Source organism: Kogia breviceps, chromosome 2, assembly GCF_026419965.1.
Source record: "Kogia breviceps isolate mKogBre1 chromosome 2, mKogBre1 haplotype 1, whole genome shotgun sequence".
Classification (NCBI taxonomy): domain Eukaryota; kingdom Metazoa; phylum Chordata; class Mammalia; order Artiodactyla; family Physeteridae; genus Kogia; species Kogia breviceps.
In genome coordinates this window covers 60,900,819-60,924,068 of record NC_081311.1, presented here as the reverse complement: position 1 = coordinate 60,924,068, position 23,250 = coordinate 60,900,819, and the positions used below count along the sequence as shown (strand labels likewise).

Here is a 23,250-nt window from a genome sequence, read left to right as displayed (position 1 = left end):
AGAGAAAAAAAAGAAAAAAATTATTTACCCTTGGTTTTGCTAGATCTTTAACAATTTCAATTTCTGCATCAGAAATAATATCATGGAAGCGAATAATACGAGGCTTGTCCCACTCATCCTCCTGTTTGGCTGGAGCCAAAATAAATTTAGGATTCCGGTTTCCATCATGGTAGCGGCAAAAGAGTTTTTTCTGTCTCCGAGGAGTCTAAACATAAAGTTTAAAAAATTATAAATATATTAGAGTAATAATATTTTTAATGCTTGTTCCTATGAAGAAACAATAATCATGCTAGTGTATACAAAGAGTATCTGAGGAAGAACACACAAACGAAACACTACCCTGCAAATATTCTGCATCAAATGGGACCTTCAGGATTTAAAAGTTTTATTAATGATTATTTTCTGGAAGAGAGGGTAGGCCTTAAATTTTTAAAAGGTGAGATTTCTCTTTAACCCCTTCTCTCATCAGAATTAAGTTCAGGCATTATAAATATGAAAGAAATAATAAAATATTTATAGAAATATGAAATGAATGACCAGCACTGCTCCAAACTTCACAAAGTAACTGGGAAGCACTCAGAAAGTTTCTAAAAGAAAAAAAAAAAGGAAAACAAAACAAAACCTAACCAGGTTTTCCCAAATACCTTCCAATTTAAAAAAAATTTAAGGGATTTTTTTTTTTTAAGTAAAGAAGAAAATGGGTAGCTCTGAAAAAGAAAATAAGTTATTAAACAAAGAAGCCAGGTGCTTTTACTAGCAGGTATTAAAGACAGAGTGGTCAACAAAACAAATAAATGTTCCTTTCAATCATCTATGTATTATATTAACTAAATAAGTTATTCCATTGCTGATTCTTCTCTTTATTAAACAAGTATTTCATATTATGAGGTAGGAATAATATTAGTTTTGGTTTTAATTATTAACTATACAAAAACAAATAATGATTCATGTTTATTCTTGTACTTCATTTACCTAGAATCAAATCCAAGATTTTATAGCAAATAAGCTTTTTATATGATGATGAAATGAATTTAACTATTCTGAGAAAAAGGATGCTCCTTTGACCTGGGGCAGAGTTGACATGTGTGTGTTACATCAACAAACTGGCAAATTAACAGACTTCTGTTTTTATAACTGTAGTTCTGTTTTGCTCTCTTCTTTAAGAGATTCTAACGGCAATAAAAAATATCTGCTTACTATTGGAAATCTGAACACTGACTAGATATTTGATGATATTATGGAACTACTATGAATACTGTGATACTGGAAATACCATGATAATGGTATTGTGGTTATTTTTTAAGAGTCCTTATCTTTAAAGGATAGACACTAAAATATTTAGATGTGAAATTTTAAAAAAATGTTTCATGAGTCTAATTTGTATTTACTTATTAGCTCCCAAAGCGAAAGTAAACATGTTCTTCTGGGAATCCACAAACTTATAAAAAGTGTCAACATAAATATGATCTACTTATTTGCTGTTAGAGGTTAGGCTGTCAACAGTGAGTCATCAAATACCAGGAAGGCATCAACATAAAAACGTAAAACCCAGCTTCAGAAACACTATTCAAATGTTTTCACTTAAAAGTACTCACTTCAAAAATTCACTAACTCCTTCTATGTATGCCCGCATTCAACTGAACACTAGTACCACATGATATTCCTTAAATAAGGATTCCATGATCAATTGATGTTGAGAAACAAAGTATATCCTATCCATAATGCACATTATCATAAAAAGGATCTGAAAAGTCCTAAGGCTGAACAAAACTATGTTCCCCACGCTTGAACTTTATTATTTTTGGCCTATTACCTATTACCTATTAAGTATAAAGTATTACCTATTAAGTATTAAGTATTACCTATTAAGTATCCCAAAGCACTGGTAATCTGAGTACAAATACATAAATATAGATATACAATAAACAAAGGGATATTTATAGACACATTTTAGTATTTTAAAGAATAAATGTTAAAGCCAAAATCTGTTTAAAGTCTTTGTGCATTTTTAATATTTCATAAATAGACAAAAACATTTCACTAGGCAATCTTGTCAAGGTTGACTAGGAGCAGAACCAAAAGAGATCACTGTATAGATAAATCCATTGCTTCATAGGGTGGTTTAGAATGGTATATTATTTGTATTTAAGATTGCTGAAATCTCTTTTGCATTAAGATACAAGAAAAAACTTTATCACTTCCCTTAAATTATCTGATTCTTCACCTTAAAAAGCCTGTTTTAATCTATCAAAAGCGTAATAATTACCAAAAATGCATTGTAATGGTATATGATTCACAAGTTTTGTTTTAAAGCTATTTGACTAAGGGTTGGAGCATATTAAGTGTGACACCTACAATAAAGTGATGTGGCATACTGTAATACTTTATCAATAATTCTGATTTTTATCACAAAAGTTTAAAAATAAAAGAATTCTGGGGCTTCCCTGGTGGCGCAGTGGTTGAGAGTCCGCCTGCCGATGCAGGGGACACGGGTTCGTGCCCCGGTCCGGGAAGATCCCACATGCCACGGAGCGGCTGGGCCCGTGGGCCATGGCTGCTGAGCCTGTGCATCGGGAGCCTCCTGTGCTCCACAACGGGAAAGGCCACAACAGTGAGAGGCCCGCGTACCGCAAAAATATATATATATATAAAAAATAAAAGAATTCTCAATCTCTCTAGAACTATGTACAAACACGCACACACATCCACTTCCACACACACACAATTGGCTTTTCCACTTTACCATTTTGATACCCTCCCCACGGCACAGCATTTCGTACTTCTGTCTCTCTGGCAGGTAATCCGCAGCAACCCCTTTTTTCTTCAGTGTGGTTTTCTGATCAGATTGGTCATCTGAAGCAGACTTATTGGCATCTTTTTCTTTAGCCATTATATACTCAAAATATTTTAAGTTACCATTAGCTCTCTGATGTTCAGGATCTATTAGAAAAGAAAGAAAGCATGTCCATGAGTAAGCTTACAGTTGTTCAAGCATCAGAATACAACAATATACAAGTGGAGGAATATATAAACTTACCTTCCGAACCAGGATGCTTTTGAGAGTGAAAGGAGGCACTAATGAAAATTATTATACCAAAACAATAGGTATAAACCTGTACTGCCCCAAGCACATCAAGACATATAGTCACCCTATACAAAAAGAGTTCTGGAGATGAAATCAGCCATTTATTTCAAAGTAGCAATTACCGCTTCTACTTTGAGAATGTTCCATGTGAGAAGTTACTAATCAGCTTTGATGTCAAATGAATTTTAAAGTATTACTTATTACACTTATTTGAAGCAATGGAAAAGATTTTTCTGAGATTGAAATGTAATGACCATGGGGAAGACAAGGCATACAGTTCAAAAGCAACCTTTTCCACAGACACATTATAAACACAGAACACAATCTACTTCTGAGGGCTGAGTGGACTTCCATCCCAAAATTCTAAGTGAGATGGAAAAGAGAAACTAAAAATATAATTTTCAAATAAGCCAGAATCCACTAACTGCCTTGGAATTGCTAGTCATAATTGTTAGCTATCTTTTAGTAGGGGAAAGGAGGACTACTCCACCCATCCAGGAGAAAAAAATCCAAACAACCACACACACACAAATGAAAAAGACAGAACAGAACACAGAAACTTCCCTAGTGACATTAACTGAAGTGTTTAAAAAATCTAGCCTAAGATTTGTAAAATACTTCTTGTCTTTGAGAAACTGCTCATAATATATGTTGTGATATACATAATATGAGTCTACTTTTGCAAAAGAAAGGGAAAAGGGGGGAAGGAGTATACTACAAGGAAACCAAAAAAATTGGTGGGTATCTCTCAGTGACTGGCTCTGAGTGATGATTCTTCTGTACCTTTTTCTACTTTAAAATTTTTTCTACAATGAATGAAGTATTTTTTTAAGTCAGGAGGAAAAATATCACTAAAAAATACTGGGAAAAAAAGGGCAATTGAATTAATATCTCAATTTATTAATTCACCCAACTAAGAAATAATCCAATTATCAAAAGCTTATTTTCAGATGACCAGTGTTTTTGAACTGTTCGACTCTCCTAACATATACATATTTACCTATTCATAAAAAGAATTTTTTTAAGCTTTAAAGCTTCGTTATACACCAAAGACCACATGAATTTTTTTTAGCATACAACTCCACCACAGATTCTGAGTCAGTAGGTCTGGCATGGAGATCAAGGAATTTTCATTTCTAATAAGTATCCAAGTAATTCTGATGCATGTGGCCCCTGGCTCATACTTAGAGAAACACTGCATCTCTGTTCAAGACACTAGTGGTAAAATCTTTATAAGATATCATATTTTCCTAACATTTGAATATGACAATCAAATATATTTCCAGTCTATTTATTTCTATGAAAGAATTTCAACCAGAGGATATAAAATGGAAAATCTCATGCATGTGCCCTCAGGACCGCAAAACTCAAGAACGGAGAGACTGATTTCCCATAAATGCCTGATTTTCAGAAGACTGATAATATTGGAATTTTCTTAAATTACAGGGAATTGGTCAAGGGTTGCCTCATATCAATCTTAGGAAATGTTGCTTATGGCTTCCAGGGGCATGAACAAGAAATCACCCAAGTTGAGTTGGTCTTAAAAGTAAGCTGAATTGAGCTTTGTTTGTATGACTGGACTGGTTTTGTCTGCTTAGGGAATGTTCATTGCTAGTCCCCATTTGTTTGTTTGTTTGTTTGTTTTTTGTGGTACGCAGGCTTCTCACTGTTGTGGCCTCTCCCGTTGCGGAGCACAGGCTCTGGACGCACAGGCTCAGCAGCCATAGCTCACGGACCTACCCACTCAGCGGCATGTGGGATCTTCCCGGACCGGGGCATGAACCCGTGTCCCCTGCATTGGCAGACGGACTCACAACCACTGTGCCACCAGAGAAGCCCCCCGTTTGTTTTTGATTTGAACAGACTCTAACTGAACTCTCCCCTCTTTACATTTCCTGCCCATAAACATAGCCTATCCCAATCCCTCAATGGACTCACCTGTAGCTTCCTACATTTTGCAGGTCCTGAATGCAATTCCTCTGCTATTACTGACTAATCTCATCTTTTTGACAATTTTGAGTCTGCCTCATTTTATCTTTTTATTTAGGTTGACATTTCAAATCACTATTTCTGAATATGAAATGCAATAAACCAAAAACTTCCTTCAAAGCACACCAGTCAATATTTAATATGGCAACAGGGTAAACAAATATTTTTGACTGAGTTAGCTAGGTTAGATCCAATTTTGAAATTCCTGAAGAGTACAGAGCAGAGAAACACAGCTACTGTTTTAGTACTATTAGGTGAGAAAGACCAGTTGCCATTTATTTAGAGGATAAACAGAAAGATAAAGTATGTCTGACGGATGAGCTCCTGACTTACGACAAATAAAAAGTACCAAAGCTATATGACAAATATATACAGTCACACATAATTATAAGTAGTATATCTATATACCCACCAATACATCTTTAACCTCGAATTAGGCCAAATTAACATACCTAGTTCAAGAAGCTTCTTTGTGAGCAAAAGTGCCTTATCCAGGTCTCCCTGCTGGTACACCGCATAGCTCAAATAATCTAGAACAGAGACTTTATCAATTGTAGAAACCTCGCCTTCATCCAGCTGCCTTAGTGCTTGTTCCATCCACAGTTCTGTATGGTAATAATCTGCTTCTGTGTAGGCCACTTTGCCCAACTCAAAACAGTCCTCAACTGTTAGAAACGATTTATGTTTTACTCCTATGGAAACAAAATACAGAGAACTTTACGAATCTTAATACTATTATATATTTATTTAGGACTACACAGCTTTCAAAGTACTATCTCACTCTCATTTGAACCTCACAACAACCTTCTGAGGTAGGAAAAGCAGGAATTATCCTAGGTTTATAAGCAAAGGAACAATCTACAAGGTAATGAAACATGGCAAGGATCACACAGCTAATAGGTAACGTAGGACCTATAGAACCCGAGACTTCAATTATCAGCCATCATACCAAAATGAAGCATCAATTAAGTTGAAGCATGCAATTTTCCAACACAGCGGGAATCATCATATGAGATATATCTAACTCTTAACCAACAATTTGGGCAAGGGAGAAATGGACAGGAAGAGAGACAAACCTGTCAACTGATTCTTTCCCCTCTTCCCTTCCCCTACAGTAACCCCTTTCAAAAGCACTAATGGTATGTAATTTACATACCATAAAGTTCACCCAGTTAAAGAATCCAATAGTTTTTAGTATATTCACAGAGTTGTATAACCATCACCATAATCTAATTTTAGATCATTTTCATCACCCCAAAAAGAAACTCTGTAACCTTAAGCAGTCACTACCCATCATCTCCCATTTCCTGCCCTATCCCTAGACACCACTAATCTACTTTCTGTATCTGTAGATTTGTCTATTCTGGCTATCTCACATAAATGGAATCACACAACATATGGTCTTCTGTGACTGGACTCCTTCATTCAGCATAATGTTTTCAAGGTTCTTTTTATTGTAAAATACTAGTCCATTGGGATAGACAACATTTTGCTTATCAGTTGATGGACATTTGAGTTGTTTCCACTTTTTTGGCTTTTATTAATAATGTTACTGTGAACATTCATGTACAAGTTTTTCTGTGGATACATTTTTTCATTACTCGAGTATATGTAGCAGTGGAATTGTTGAGTCTTATGGCAACTCTATGCTTAACATTTTCAGAAACCGCCAAACTGTTTTCTAAAGTGGCTGCACCTTTTTACAATTCTACTAGCAATGTATGAGGGTTCTAATTTCTCTACATCCTCACCAGTACTTGTTATTGTCCACCTTTATTATAGCCATTGTGGGTATGATGTAGTATTTCATCGTGGTTTTTAAATTTTATTTCCCTAAATGATGCTGAACACCTTTTCACATGATTATTGGTCATTTGTATATCATCTTTGGAAAAATGTCTATTCAAATCCTTTTGCCCATTTAAAAATTTGGTTACTTGTCTTTTTATTATTGACTAATAATTTGTTTCAAATATTGTACAATTACCATTACTTTCATAAGAATAAGGAAAAATAGAGAAAGAACTATAGAAAGAAATAAATGTAAAATATATATTCTGAATGATAGCAACCATATAACAGTGCATTTTTATAAACAGTAAATCAGGTGAGTTAAGTGGAGACTTTAAGAGCCTGAGTATTTTATGTTGTTTTTTGTGTATACCATGTTAAGTAAGCAACAGAGAGAAAATTACATCTGGACCACATAATCTGGGATGGTGGGGAGGGAACTGCTTCTGATATAAAACACAGTTGACCCCTGAACAACAAGGGTTTGAACTGCACGAATCCACTTATATGCGGATTTTTTTCAATAAATACATATATGTACTGTAAATGTATTTTCTCTTCCTTATGATTTTATTAATAACATTTTCTTTTCTCTAGCTTACTTTAATGTAAAAATACAGTATATAATACATGTAACATACAAAATATGTGTTAATCAAGTGTTTAAATTATCAGTAAGCCTTCCAGTCAGCAGTAGTCTATTGGTAGTTAAGTTTTGGGAGAGTCAAAATAGACACGCAGATTTTCAACTGCTCAGGGGGTCAGCACCCCTAACCCCAGCATTGTTCAAGGGTCGAGTCTACCTAGAAATGCTGAATTAAATGTAACAATTATCCATTTGTACTATGGCCAAGTTCACAGGAATTAAGCAAATTTCTTGGGGCCAAAACCAAAAAGGAACTTGAAACCTAGAGGTAAGCAAAGGATGAAGCTGCATCTTCTCTGGAGGCAGTCACTAGATCAGAATACTAGAAGCTTGACTTTTAACCACCAAGAATGGGACAGGAGATAAAGCCTCAGGCCCATGCAAAGTGACAAAGCAGACCCTTGAAGAACTACATCTTGAATGGAAGAATGAACTAGAAAAAAAACTGTCAGCTGGCAAAGAGAAACAACAAAAGAACTTGTTTTTCTCAGTCTTCATTGCAGGTAGGTGAAAAACAATCCCTTAAAACTCCACAGGCATGCCTTCAGGGAGGTTTTCATTTCAAACATATGCTATCTCCATGGTCTGGGAAACTAAAGCCAAGACTTTAACTTAAAGTAGTCGTAGGTTGGTAATGTAATATAATAGGACAACTGGCGGAAGCAACATTTATACTCTGCAAAATGCACCCTCACCTCAGGTTTTGCAATATTCCAACACACAATCTGAAGAAATGCATACAATCCAAAAGCACATGATGAAACAAGCCACTATGAGCAAAATTAGCAGAAACTATTAAAAACCAGTATTAGATAGAACCTGGTATGATCTTACTTTATTATTAGTTTCTATGTTCTACCACACAGTGGTCTTCTTTCAATTGCTTAACTGAACCTCAGACTTCACCACTGGGCCCTTTACACGTTCCTTCCTCTGTCTTAAATGCACTTTCCCCTTCTCTATGTGTTCATTTCCTGTTTTTTTTTTTTTTTCTTTTTTTTTTTTTGTGGTACGCAGGCCTCTCACTGCTGTGGCCTCTCCCGTTGCGGAGCACAGGCTCTGAACGCGCAGGCTCAGCGGCCATGGCTCAAGGGCCCAGCTGCTCCGGCCCAGATGCTCCGTGGCATGTGGGATCTTCCCAGACTGGGGCACGAACCCGTGTCCCATGCATCGGCAGGTGGGCTCTCAACCACTGCGCCACCAGGGAAGCCCCCTTGTTATTTCTTGATATTACAATTTAATTTCCTCTCCCCTAGTCCCCTGTGACAGGTTTTCCCCTTACTCTATGGCACTATATGATTTATCTTCACAGATCTTACTCTATTGTAATTGTAATGTTACATGTTTATGATCATTTTATTAATGTCTGCCTCATCAACTAAAGAGCTGTAAATTCCACAACAACAGAGATAGTGTCATATATTGAATCTTGAAAATAGAATGTCCTTAATAAATATTTGTTATTTAATAGATTGATTGATGTCGGTGGTAGAGGGGTTCTTTATTCTAAGCATTTCAAACTTCTGAACTTCAGGATGGTAAGATAATAAATTTGTATTGTTTCAAGCCACAGAGTCTGTGGTAATTTGTTAAAGTAGCAATAAAAAACTAATACACAGGTGTAGTATTTGTAACTTAGAACTTATTTATAGCAAGGAATTGTAATTTTCTGTTTGTTATGCCTCTAACCAGATCTTACCTCCCAGAAGAGAGGAACTCTTCTTGAACAAACAGCCTGAGTAAATGGCACAATGCTTGGCATATAGATTGATGCAGTGAAAGAATAAATTCTCTTCTAACAATATACTAACAGGGAACAACCTTTTGTGCATTGTGGTAAAATTTTTATTACTCTTTCATTTGCTGTAATTTTTGTAACCACTGCAGATGCTGCCAGTGTGTCTCTGAAAAAAACAGTAAAACTTGCTTTTCTTGGTATTACTTTTTTTCTTCATGGTAATAAATGTTTACTTCAAAAAAAAAAAAAAAAAAACCAGTATTAGACATCCCCCAAGGTCTTCAGATGTTGGTGTTATCAGATTAAGAATACAAAACAACTATGATTAAAATATTTAAAGAATTTTTTAAAAATAGAAAATATGAACATGTAAGATACCCTAAAAAAGACCAGGCAGATTTGAGTGGGGGGAAGAAATAGAACTTCCAGAAATTAAAAATATGATCAATGAAATAAAGACATATTGGTCAGGTTAAACAGCAAGTTAGACACAACAACAACAAAAAAGAGAATAATAAACCTAGAAGCGAGAACTGAATAATTTACCATGGGATAAACTACCCAGGATGCAGCAGAGAGGAGGAATACATATGAAGTTCTAGTTAAAAGACAAGGAAGAAAAAATAAGAAGACAGAAGACAACAGCATGTGTCAGAAGAAGACAACAGAATGTGGAAAAGGCACTACTTAAAGAAATACTGGTGGACAATTTTCTAGAATTAGAATACATGAAACTTCAGATTCAGGAAGCATAGAGAATAACAAGCCAAACAAAGTACATGCAAGGCCTTCTTAAGGATTTGTTTCAAGGAGGAAGAAAACAATTCCAAAAGAAAAGTCTGAGGTATCAAAAAAAAAAAAAAGATAACCAAAGAAACTGGTATACATTTAAAGAAAAGTGAGCCATCAGATTGGCAAAAATCTCAAAGTTTGAAATTTTTTTGTGATGCTGTGGGGAAATAGGCACTCTCATATATTGCTGCTAGAAGTACAAAATGACAGAACCATTATGGGGGGGAAACTGGGACAATATAAGCAAAATTTCCTACGTATTTTCTCTTTGATTCAGTGGCGTCACTTCTAGAAAAAATATCCCAAAGTCACATAGCAAAAAAACAAAATAATATATGCACAAGGTTAATGGAAGTATTATTTTTATAAAAGCAAAAGACTGCAAACAAACCAGATGTCCATCAATAGGCACCCAGTTAAATAAACTATGGTAACTCCACAAAATAGAGTAACATGCAGCTGTAAAAAGAAATGAGGAGGATTTCTATATAGGATATGAAGTACTATCTAGAACATATCAATAAATTAAAATGTCAAAGTACAGGAAGTATTTATACCATGCTGCCTTCTGTGCTGATGTTGAGAGGAAATAGGAATATATACATTTGCTGATATTTTCAAAAAGAAACAGTGGAAATGAAAAACCTAATAAAGTGGTAGTTACATATAGGAAGAAGAAAGGAACAGGTTGAGGAGTACAGAAATGAAAGTGAGACTTCTGTCAGTGGACCTTATTAAATTAGTTTGGACTTTGAAAGAATATAAAAAGTTCTGCATAACTAAAACTAGTATGAGAGAAATGGTGAAGGTGGTCAAAAGGTACAAACTCCCAGTTATATGATAAATAAGTCCTGGGGATGTAATGTATAGCATGTTGACTATGGTTAATAATACTGTACTGTATATTTAAAAGTTGCTGGAAGAGTAGATCTTAAAAGTCCTCATCACAGGCTTCCCTGGTGGCGCAGTGGTTGAGAGTCCGCCTGCTGATGCAGAGGACACGGGTTTGTGCCCCGGTCCGGGAGGATCCCACATGCCACGGAGTGGCTGGGCCCGTGAGCCATGGCCGCTGAGCCTGTGCGTCTGGAGCCTGTGCTCCGCAACGGGAGAGGCCACAACAGTGAGAGGCCCGCAAACCGCAAAAAAAAAAAAAAAAAAAAGTCCTCATCACAAGAAAAAATTTTTTTGTAACTACGTGTGATGGTGGATGTTAACTAAACATCTTGTGGTGATCATCTCACAATACGTACATATCCGCACAAACGCGTCATGTTGTACACCCAAAACTAATACAATGTTATATGTCAACTATGTCTCAATTTTTAAAAAGTTTATTTGGGCACCTCTTTTAAACAAAACATTAATAACAGCATTTTGCAGTTTTAGTTCTCACATGCTTTTAGCTCATTTGATTCTCATGGCAATCCAATGAAAAATGTATTATGTCAGACCCAAAAATGGATACTGCACACTATGCTAGTTAGAGTTTCATGTTCCTCTATTGGACAATATGTTAATCATGTTTCATTTGTCAACACATTTCTAAATACAACAGAAACCAAAACAAGATAAAGTTTTTGAACAACAGAAGAGGACAAAGATAGGATATGAATTAAAAACTGAGCCTGTGATAAATTTGCTTTCAGTGAAAAAGATGTAGAAGAAGGAGGAGGAGGAACAGGAGGAGGGGAGAAAGAAAATGTTTTCCAACTTTTGATACTAACGTTCAAACAATAAATGTGAGACTCACAGTGGTTTAATGTTAATGTCAAAATATCTTATCTCCTATACAAAGTTTAGATAAACAAAAAGGTAGCATGTTCATGGATTACAAAATTATTTTTTTTTAATGACAGTGCTACCCAAATTCTCCCCAAGATTCAAAACAACCCTAATAAAATTTCCTACAGGCATTTTTGTAGAAACTGACAAGCTGATCCTAAGATTTATATGGAAATCCGAAGAATTCAGAATAACCAAAGCAATTTTAACAAAGAACACAGTTGGAGGACTTATTCACAAGTGTTTGCAAGTATGTGAAGGAACTGAAACTCTCATACACTGATGACAGGAGTATAAAATGGTACAACAATTTGGTGGTTTCTTAAAAATTAAATATAAACCTACCATGCAACCCAGAGAATTCACTTCTAGGTATTTAACCAAAAGAAATGTATGCCTGATATGTCTGATAACATCACGAAGGAAACTGGTAGAAAAAGGAATACAATGGTGTTTTCCTTAATAACTTTTGATTGACTACACTTCAACAAGGCAGTAAATTGGCTAAAACCAGACTTAGCTATAACCTATCCAATGGTGTCAACATTTTTTTTTTTAATGCTAGCAGAAAAGGAGTTCATGAGAAATAAATTAAGAGGAAATAAAATCATGGGCACATTTTGCTAGTGATCAGACATTCACTGTCTAGGGCATAGCATGCCCTGGTCTGAGGATATGACCTGTTACATTCTAGTACCAAGTACAGTCCTAGCATGGAGATGTATGCACTAGAGGATCACATGGACCAATATAATTAAATACTCAAATCATCCAACTACCTCCATTCACTACTTTTTTTTTTGCCTCCTGTTAGTCACTTATGGATAGTAACTGATTATCAGTATTCTACTAAAATGAAGATGAAGATCCATATTTTGACAGTTACTAACTCTCTACTACACACTCGAATCTAGAAAAGGATACCAAGAAACTAAATTATTAATAGTTTAACATGACACAATTTCAGAAACAAAAGAAACATACTGAATTTTGACTCTCCTATTATTTTTCAGTTATGAGAACTGGAATACAGTTCTAAGATGAGCTTACAAAGCAGTAATTAAGGATGTTTTTTCTCAGGGACATGCAAAAGACACAAGATAAGAGTATGACATTAATACCCGTAGAGAGCACTAGAAATGTTTTTTACATGACCTGATATCCTGGCAACATTATTTGAAAGCACAATGGGGATAGTAGAGTATCTTTAGCTATTCTGCCTTGTTAGTTAAAGGATCTCTGGTTATCTTACCTACTGATCTATTCACAATTATCAAAGGCAAAATGCCTAGGAATTGTATTAAAGAAGAAAATGAAAATGAAGTGATGTAGCATTTGAAAGGGAAGGCTGCTTCCAAAATAGAGAACATGAGAAGAAAAAGTAAATGGACAAGAAGACAAAGAAAATGAGATAAGGAAAGTGATGTTGGCAGAAAAGGACTATAAACAACTTTCATGCAAAGCACAAATAGTTAGAATTTGATGAGAAAAAAGAAAAAGCTGCAAATTCCTTTGGTTCAAAGGAAGTGGCATGGATGACTGATGTTAGCACACCAAACCGAATGTAGTAACCCAAATTAACAGTTAAAACTAACACCAAAAAGAGTGCTTTTAATTTATTATCACAAACTATAATATTGTATGACAGTATAGGAAAATTTACTTAGAAATACATTTTTGGGGGGAGGGGGAAGATGGCGGAAGAGTAAGACGCAGAGATCACTTTCCTCCCCACAGATACATCAGAAATACATCTACATGTGGAACAACTCCTACAGAACACCCACTGAACGCTGGCAGAAGACCTCAGACCTCCCGAAAGGCAAGAAACTCCCCATGTACCTGAGTAGGGCAAAAGAAAAAAGAATAAACAGAGACAAAAGAATAGGGACAGGACCTGCACCAGTGGGAGGGAGCTGTGAAGGAGGAAACGTTCCACACACTAGAAGCTCCTTTGTGGGTGGAGACTGTGGGTGGCAGAAGGGGGAAGCTTCGGAGCCGTGGAGGAGAGCACAGCAACACAGGTGTGGAGGGCAAAGCAGAGAGATTCCTGCACAGAGGATTGGTGCCAACTGGCACTCACCAGCCCGAGAGGCTTGTCTGCTCACCCACCGGGATGGGGGGGGTGGTGGCTGGGAGGCTTGGGCTCGGGCTTCCGTTCGGATCCCAGGGAGAGGACTGGTGGCGTGAACACAGCTGGAAGGGGTTAGCGCACCACGGCTAGCGGGAGGGAGTCCGGAAAAAAGTCTGGAGCTGCCAAAGAGGCAAGAAACTTTTTCTTGCCTCTTTGTTTCCTGGTGCACAAGGAGATGGGATTAAGAGCGCTGCTTAAAGGCGCTCCAGAGATGGGCATGAGCCGCGGCTATCAGCATGGACCCCGAGATGGGCATGAGACACTAAAGCTGCTGCTGCCGCCACCAAGAAGCCTGTGTGTGAGCACAGGTCACTATCCACACCTCCCTTTCGGGGAGCCTGTGCAGCCCGCCACTGGCAGGGTACCGGGATCTAGGGACAACCTCCCCGGGAGAACGCACGGCGTGCCTCAGGCTGGTGCAACGTCCCGCTGGCCTCTGCCGCCCAGGCTCGCCCCACACTGCGTGCCCCTCCCGCCCCCACCCCCCAGGGCCTGAGTGAGCCAGAGCTGCCAAATCAGCTGCTCTTTTAAGCCAGTCCTGTATGAGCAAAGAACAGATGCCCTCCTGCGGTGACCTACATGCAGAGGTGGGGCCAAATCCAAAGCTGAGCCCTGGGAGCTGTGCGGAAAAAAGAAAAGAAAGGGAAATCTCTCCCAGCAGCCTCAGGAGCAGCGGATTAAATCTCCACAATCAATTTGATGTACCCTGCATCTGTGGAATACCTGAATAGACAACGAATCATCCCAAATTGAGGAGGTGGACTTTGAGAGCAAGATATATTATTTTTTCCCCCTTTCCTCTTTTTGTGAGTGTGTATGTGTATGCTTCTGTGTGAGATTTTGTCTGTATAGCTTTGCTTTAACCATTTGTCCTAGGGTTCTGTCCATCTGATTTTTTTTTTTTTTTTTTTACTTAAAAAAATTTTTTTTCTTAATAATTATTTTTTACTTTTTATTTTAATAACCTTATTTTATCTTACTTTATTTTATTTTATCCTCTCTCTTTCTTTCTACTTTTTCTCCCTTTTATTCTGAGCCATGTGGATGAAAGGCTCTTGGTGCTGCAGCCAGGAGTCAGTGCTGTGCCTCTGAGGAGGGAGAGCCAACTTCAGGACACTGGTCCACAAGAGACCTCCCAGCTCCATGTAATATCAAACAGCGAAAATCTCCCAGAGATTTCCATTTCAACACCAACACCCAGCTTCACTCAATGAGTAGCAAGCTACAGTGCTGCACACCCTATGCCAAACAATTAGCAAGATGGGAACACCACCCCGCCCATTAGCAGAGAGGCTGCCTAAAATCATAATAAGGCCACAGACACCCCAAAACACACCACCAGACGTGGGCCTGCCCACCAGAAAGACAAGATCCAGCCTCATCGACCAGAACACAAGCACTAGTCCCCTCCACCAGGAAGCCTACACAACCCACTGAACCAACTTTAGCCACTGGGGACAGACACCAAAAACAACAGGAACTATGAACCTGCAGCCTGCAAAAAGGAGACCCCAATCACAGTAAGATAAGCAAAATGAGAAGACAGAAAAACACACAGTAGATGAACGAGCAAGATAAAAACCCACCTGACCTAACAAATGAATAGGAAATAGGCAGTTTACCTGAAAAAGAATTCAGAATAATTGATAGTAAAGATGATCCAAAATCATGGAAACAGAATAGAGAAAATGCAAGAAACATTTAACAAGGAACCAGAAGAACTAAAGAGGAAACAAGCAATGATGAACACCACAATAAATGAAATTAAAAATACTCTAGAAGGGATCAATAGCAGAATAACTGAGGCAGAAGAATTGATAAGTGACCTGGAAAATATAATACTGGAAATAACTACTGCAGAGCAGAATAAAGAAAAAAGAATGAAAAGAACTGAGGACAGTCTCAGAGACCTCTGGGACAACATTAAATGTGCCAACATTCGAATTATAAAGGTCCCAGAAGAGCAAGAGAAAAAGAAAGGGACTGAGAAAATAGTTGAAGAGATTATAGTTGAAAACTTCCCTAATATGGGAAAGGAAATAGTTAATCAAGTCCAGGAAGCACAGAGAGTCCCATACAGGATAAATCCAAAGAGAAACATGCCAAGACACATATTAATCAAACACAAAAATTAAATACAAAGAAAACATATTAAAAGCAGCAAGGGAAAAACAACAAATAACACACAAGAGAATCCCCATAAGGTTAACAGCTGATCTTTCAGCACAAACTTTGCAAGCCAGAAGGGACTAGTGGGACATATATAAAGTGATGAAGGAGAAAAACCTACAACCAAGATTACTCTACCCAGCAAGGATTTCATTCAGATTTGATGGAGAAATTAAAACCTTTACAGACAAGCAAAAGCTGAGAGAGTTCAGCACCACCAAACCAGCTTTACAACAAATGCTAAAGGAACTTCTCTAGGCAAGAAACACAAGAGAAGGAAAAGACCTATAATAACAAACCCAAAACAATTAAGAAAATGGTAATAGGAACATACATATTGATAATTACCTTAAATGTAAATGGATTAAATGCTCCCACCAAAAGACACAGACTGGCTGAATGGATACAAAAACAAGACACATATATATGCTGTCTACAAGAGACCCACTTCAGACTTAGGGACACATACAGACTTGAAAGTGAAGGGATGGAATAAGATATTCCATGCAAATGGAAACCAAAAGAAAGCTGCAGTAGCAATTCTCATATCAGACAAAATAGACGTTAAAATAAAGACTATTACAAGAGACAAAGAAGGACACTATATAATGATCAAGGGATCAATCCAAGAAGAAGATATAACAATTGTAAATATTTACACACCCAACATAGGCAAATACTAACAGCCATAAAAGGGGAAATAGACAGTAACACTATCATAGTAGGGGACTTTAACACCCCACTTTCACCAATGGACAGATCATCCAAAATGAAAATAAATAAGGAAACACAAGCTTTAAATGATACATTAAACAAGATGGAGTTAATTGATATTTCTAGGACATTCCATCCAAAAACAACAGAATACACATTTTTCTCAAGTGCTCATGGAACATTCTCCAGGATAGATCATATCTTGGGTCATAAATCAAGCCTTAGTAAATTTAAGAAAATTGAAATTGTATCAAGTATTTTTTCCAACCACAACGCTATGAGACTAGATATCAATTACAGGAAAAGATCTGTAAAAAATACAAACACATGAAGGCTAAACAATACACTACTTAATAACGAAGTGATCACTGAAGAAATCAAAGAGGAAATCAAAAAATACTTAGAAACAAATGACAATGGAGACACGACGACCCAAAACCTATGGGATGCAGCAAAAGCAGTTCTAAGAGGGAAGTTTATAGCAATACAATCATACCTTAAGAAACAGGAAACATCTTGAATAAACAACCTAACCTTGCACCTAAAGCAATTAGAGAAAGAAGAACAAAAAAAACCCCAAAGTTAGCAGAAGGAAAGAAATCATAAAGATCAGATCAGAAATAAATGAAAAAGAAATGAAGGAAACAATAGCAAAGATCAATAAAACTAAAAGCTCATTGTTTGAGAAGATTAAAAAAATTGATAAACCACCAGCCAGACTCATCAAGAAAAAAAGGGAGAAGACTCAAATCAATAGAATTAGAAATGAAAAAGGAGATGTAACAACTGACACTGCAGAAATACAAAGTATCATGAGCAATTACTACAAGCAACTATATGCCAATAAAATGGACAAGCTGGAAATCGGGGTTTCGTACGTAGCAGAGCAGCTCCCTCACTGCGATCTATTGAAAGTCAGCCCTCGACACAAGGGTTTGTAAAAAAGAAAAAAAAAAAAGGAAAAAAAAAAATGGACAGGCTGGAAGAAATGGACAAATTCTTAGAAATGCACAACCTTCCAAGACTAAACAAGGAAGAAATAGAAAATATAAACAGACCAATCACAAGCACTGAAATTGAAATTGTGATTAAAAATCTACCAACAAACAAAAGCCCAGGACCAGATGGCTTCACAGGTGAATTCTATCAAACATTTAAAGCGCTAACACCTATCCCTTAAACTATTCCAAAATATAGCAGAGGGAGGAACACTCCCTAACTCCCTCTGCAAGGCCACCATCACCCTCATACCAAAACCAGACAAACGTGTTACAAAAAATGAAAACTACAAACCAATATCTGTAGACTGATGAACATACATGCAAAAATCCTCAACAAAGTAGTAGCAAACAGAATCCAACAGCACATTAAAAGAATCATACACCGTGATCCAGTGCGTTTATCCCAGGAATGCAAGGATTCTTCAATATATGCAAATCAATCAATGTGGGAGAAAAACCATATGATCATCTCAGTAGATGCAGAAGAAGCTTTTGACAAAATTCAACACGCATTTATGATAAAAACTCTCCAGGAGGGAACTTACCTCAACATAATAAAGGCCATATATGACAAACCCACAGTCAACATCATTCTCAATGGTGAAAAACTGAAATCATTTCCACTAAGATCAGGAACAAGACAAGGTTGCCCACTCCCACCACTCTTATTCAACATAGGTTTGGAAGTTTAAGCCACAGCAATCAGAGAAGAAAAGGAAATAAAAGGAATCCAAATCAGAAAAGAAGAATTAAAGCCGTCACTGTTTGCAGAGGACATGATACTATATGTAGAGAATCCCAAAGATGCTACCAGAAAACTACTAGAGCTAATCAATGAATTTGGTAAAGTAGCAGGATACAAAATTAATGCACAGAAATCTCTGGCATTCTTATACACTAATGATGAAAAATCTGAAAGTCAAATTAAGAAAACACTCCCATTTACCACTGCAACAAAAAAAATAAAATATCTAGCAATAAACCTACCTAAGGAGACAAAAGACTGTATGCAGAAAATTATAGGACACTGATGAAAGAAATTAGAGATGATACAAATAGATGGAGAGATATACCATGTTCTTGGATTGGAAGAATCCACATTGTGAAAATGACTCTACTACCCAAAACAATCTACAGATTCAATGCAATCCTATCAAACTACCACTGGCATTTTTCACAGAACTAGAACAAAAGATTTCCCAATTTGTATGGAAACACAAAAGACCCCGAAGAGTCAAAGCAATCTTAAGAATGAAAAACGGAGTTGGAGGAATCAGGCTCCCTGACTTCAGACTATACTACAAAGCTACAGTAATCAAGACAGTATGGTACTGGCACAAAAACAGAAATATAGATCAATGGAACAGGATAGAAAGCCCAGAGATAAACCCATGCACATATGGTCACCTTATCTTTGATAAAGGAGGCAGGAATGTACAATGGAGAAAAGACAGCCTCTTCTATAAGTGGTGCTGGGAAAACTGGACAGTTACATGTAAAAGTATGAAATTAGAACACTCCCTAACACCATACACAAAAATAAACTCAAAATGGATTAAAGACCTAAATGTAAGGCCAGAAACTATCAAACTCTTAGAGGAAAACATAGGCAGAACACTCTATGACATAAATCACAGCAAGATCCTTTTTGACCCACCTCCTAGAGGAATGGAAATAAAAACAAAAATAAACAAATGGGACCTAATGAAACTTAAAAGCTTTTGCACAGCAAAGGAAACCATAAACAAGACCAAAAAACAACCCTCAGAATAGGAGAAGATATTTGCAAATGAAGCAACCGACAAAGGATTAATCTCCAAGACTTACAAGCAGCTCATGCAGCTCAATAACAAAAAAACAAACAACCGAATCCAAAAATGGGCAGAAGACCTAAACAGACATTTCTCCAAAAAAGATATAGATTGCCAACACAAGAAAGAATGCTCAACATCATTTATCATTAGAGAAATGCAAATCAAAACTACAATGAGATATCTATCATCTCACACCAGTCAGAATGGCCATCATCAAAAAATCTACAAACAATAAATGCTGGAGAGGGTGTGGAGAAAAGGGAACCCTCTTGCACTGCTGGTGGGAATGTAAATTGATACAGCCACTATGGAGAACAGTATGGAGGTTCCTTAAAAAACTAAAAATAGAACTACCATATGACCCAGAAATCCCACTACTGGGCATATACCCTGAGAAAACCATAATTCAAAAAGAGTCATGTACCAAAATGTTCATTTCAGCTCTATTTACAATAGCCAGGACATGGAAGCAACCTAAGTGTCCATCGACAGATGAATGGATAAAGAAGATGTGGCACATATATACAATGAAATATTACTCAGCCATAAAAAGAAACGAAATTGAATTATTTGTAGTGAGGTGGATGGACCTACAGTCTGTCATACAGAGTGAAGTAAGTCAGAAAGAGAAAGACAAATACCGTATGCTAACACATATATATGGAATCTAAGAAAAAAAAAATGTCATGAAGAACCTAGGGGTAAGACGGGAATAAAGACACAGACCTACTAGAGAATGGACTTTAGGATATGGGGAGGGGGAAGGTAAGCTGTGACAAAGTGAGAGAGTGGCATGGACATATATATACTAACAAACGTAAAATAGATAGCTAGTGGGAAGCAGCTGCATAGCACAAGGAAATCAGCTCAGTGGTTTGTGACTACCTAGAGGGGTGGGATAGGGAGGGTGGGAGGGAGGGCGACACAAGAGGGAAGAGATATGGGAGCGTGTGTATGTGTATAGCTGATTCACTTTGTTATAAAGCAGGAACTAACACACCATTGTAAAGCAATTATACTCTAATAAAGATGTTAAAAGAAATTTTAAAAAAGAAAAGAAAAACATTTTTATGGCTCATCCATAAACTGGAAGATTTAATTTAAAAATTCTTACACTTTATAGGAACATTTAGTGGACAAAAAGTTGATTTGTAAGGGACAAATATGTTTAAAATGCATATACTTGGGAAGTTGATGTCTTGCATCAGAGGCACTATGGTACACTCATAGCTGAGTGCGCTCCAGAGATGTACAGAGAATCTACTGCTTGGTGTAGTTAACCTTATCAGCTAACCAAGATAGTGATGCAAATGACCAAGAAGAACATTCAACTTCCACCTGAAGTAAATCAAATTTTATATATAAGACATTTTCTATCCAAAAAGAAAAGTGTAGGAGACACAAAGTTTTGAGGGCATTAGCCCGCTGTGGTCGCCCCCTTTGCCTGGCAAAGCAATAAAGCTATTCTCTTCTACTTCACCCCCCACACCAAAAGTGTAATATCTTTGGAAGCTAAAAATCTACTCAACAAATCAGGGTTAAGAAGAACCTGAAACTAAAGGAACAGTCTATATGAACTGTAAAGGCATCATTAATGCTAAAATCCATATAACTTATGGATTTATATTAAAATATCAAGAAAGCATTTCAAAAGGTAGGCCCAAAAAGGAGAAAGAAACAGACAAAATTAATCAAGGAGTTACATGGCATCAATATAAATCCACTGAAATAAGCATTTCTCTGATTTTGTGGGGAGGGCAATTAAAAAAAACAAATCATCCTTCCCCTAACCCTCATCCCTATTGCTTCACACCTCAACTGCTATAATTTTAAATCTGACAAAGCCAAGTGTTGGCAAGGATATGAAGAAATGGGAACTCCCATACATTGCTGGTGAGAGTATTAATTGGTACATCTGCTCTGGAGAACAATCTGGCCACATCTAGTAAAGTTTGAGAAGCTTATATCCAAGAGAAACTTTTATTTGTGTAATAGACACAAGAAGCCATAAAGATGTCTGTTGAAACTTTGGTCCTGCAAAAAACTGAAAATAACCTAAGCTACCACTATCACCTCTTACTTAATTTTTACAACAGCCTCCTCCCTGATTTCTTTGTCCCTACCCCCAGATCTGAATCCATTCTGCAGCCAGAATGATATTTCTGAAATGAAAATCATATAACCTCCCTGTTTAAAACTTTTCAATAGCTTCTCATTGCTCTCAGAACACTTCAAACTCCTCCACATGACTTACAAAGTTCATCAGGAGATGGATTGTGCTTACCTATCTAGCCTCATCTCTCACTACTCTCACAAAACCAACTCCCTCCCACTGTTCATGCACTCACCCCTTGAACAAACTACTTGCTAGACATCTGATATAAAATGCTCTTTCCTCTCTGGTCTATACATATATGTTCTGTTCGGAATATTTTTGTCATGCCCACTATTTCTTGCCTCCCCCAATTTCCTAGCTAAATCCTTGTCCATTACATCTCAATTTTTAAAAATATCCTGTCTTGGGCTTCCCTGGTGGTGCAGTGGTTGGGGATCTGCCTGCCGACGCGGGGGGCACAGGTTCGTGTCCCGGTCTGGGGGGATCCTGTGTGCCGCAGAGCAGCTGGGCCTGTGGGCCATGGCTGCTGGGCCTGTGCATCCAGAGCCTGTGCTCCGCGACGGGAGAGGCCGCGGCAGTGAGAGGCCCGCGTACCGCAAAAAAAAAAAAAAAAAAAAAAAAAAAAATCCTGTCTTTCAGGAAGTCTTACTTTATGCCTCTCTCTTATCAAGTCCAGAATTAGGTTTTCTCCTATGTGCTCCCTCAGTATCCTAAGTTATCTGCATCTAGGCATTCATCATACCATATCATAATACAAGTACCCTAAGAGCAAAAGCAGTGTTATTCATTACCACATCCCTAGTACTTAACATAATGATTATGTTAAGTAGATATTAAATAAACATTAAATAGTTAATATCTATTAAACAAATTGATGTTTTAAACCAGAAGTGAACTAAAAAACATAAGGCAGGACTTCCCTCATGGCACAATAAGACTCCACACTCCCAATGCAGGGGGCCCAGGTTCAATCCCTGGTCAGCGAACTAGATCCCACATGCATGCTTCAACTAAGAGTTCACATGCCACAACTTAGGAGCTAGAGAGCCACAACTAAGGAGCCCACATACCACAACTAAGGAGCCGCTTACGGCAACTAAGACCCGGTGCAACCAAATAAATAAATTAACTTAAAAAAACAAAACAAAACAAAGCTGTGATCTTCAAAAGTGTTATAATGTACCATATTAGTAGAAAATAAAATTTGCAGACTTGTACTTTTTTGGAAGTCCAACTTGATGAAATTACATTCCAGCTTAAAGGAAATTTTATTTAATATTATACCATGGTTAGTTTTTCCACTTGATACTTCACTCTAAATTTAGGAAGATGAGCAAGAAAAACAACAAGTAACTCATCCCACTATATTTTCTTAAGGAGAAAATCAATTTCAGTATGATGATAGAGGTAATATATTTTATTTCTCCAGTTGATAATGACAAGAAGATAGTAATGGGGTAAGCCACACACTCACAGAAA

At 37.1% G+C, this 23,250-nt stretch overlaps 1 protein-coding gene across 4 annotated transcripts in view; it reads right to left on the bottom strand.

Moving 5' to 3' along the window:
* The window catches only part of P4HA1 (prolyl 4-hydroxylase subunit alpha 1), a 97,840-nt gene that overhangs the window by 35,064 nt on the left and 39,526 nt on the right, over positions 1 to 23,250 (bottom strand). For all 4 annotated transcript variants that reach the window (XM_059054216.2, XM_059054217.2, XM_059054219.2 and 1 more), the window contains exons 6-8: positions 5,527 to 5,766; positions 2,744 to 2,940; positions 29 to 205 (exon numbers count right to left, since the gene is read on the bottom strand). In XM_059054216.2, coding sequence (XP_058910199.1) covers positions 29 to 205; positions 2,744 to 2,940; positions 5,527 to 5,766 — 614 coding nt within the window. The remainder of the gene's footprint in view (positions 1 to 28; positions 206 to 2,743; positions 2,941 to 5,526; positions 5,767 to 23,250) is intronic.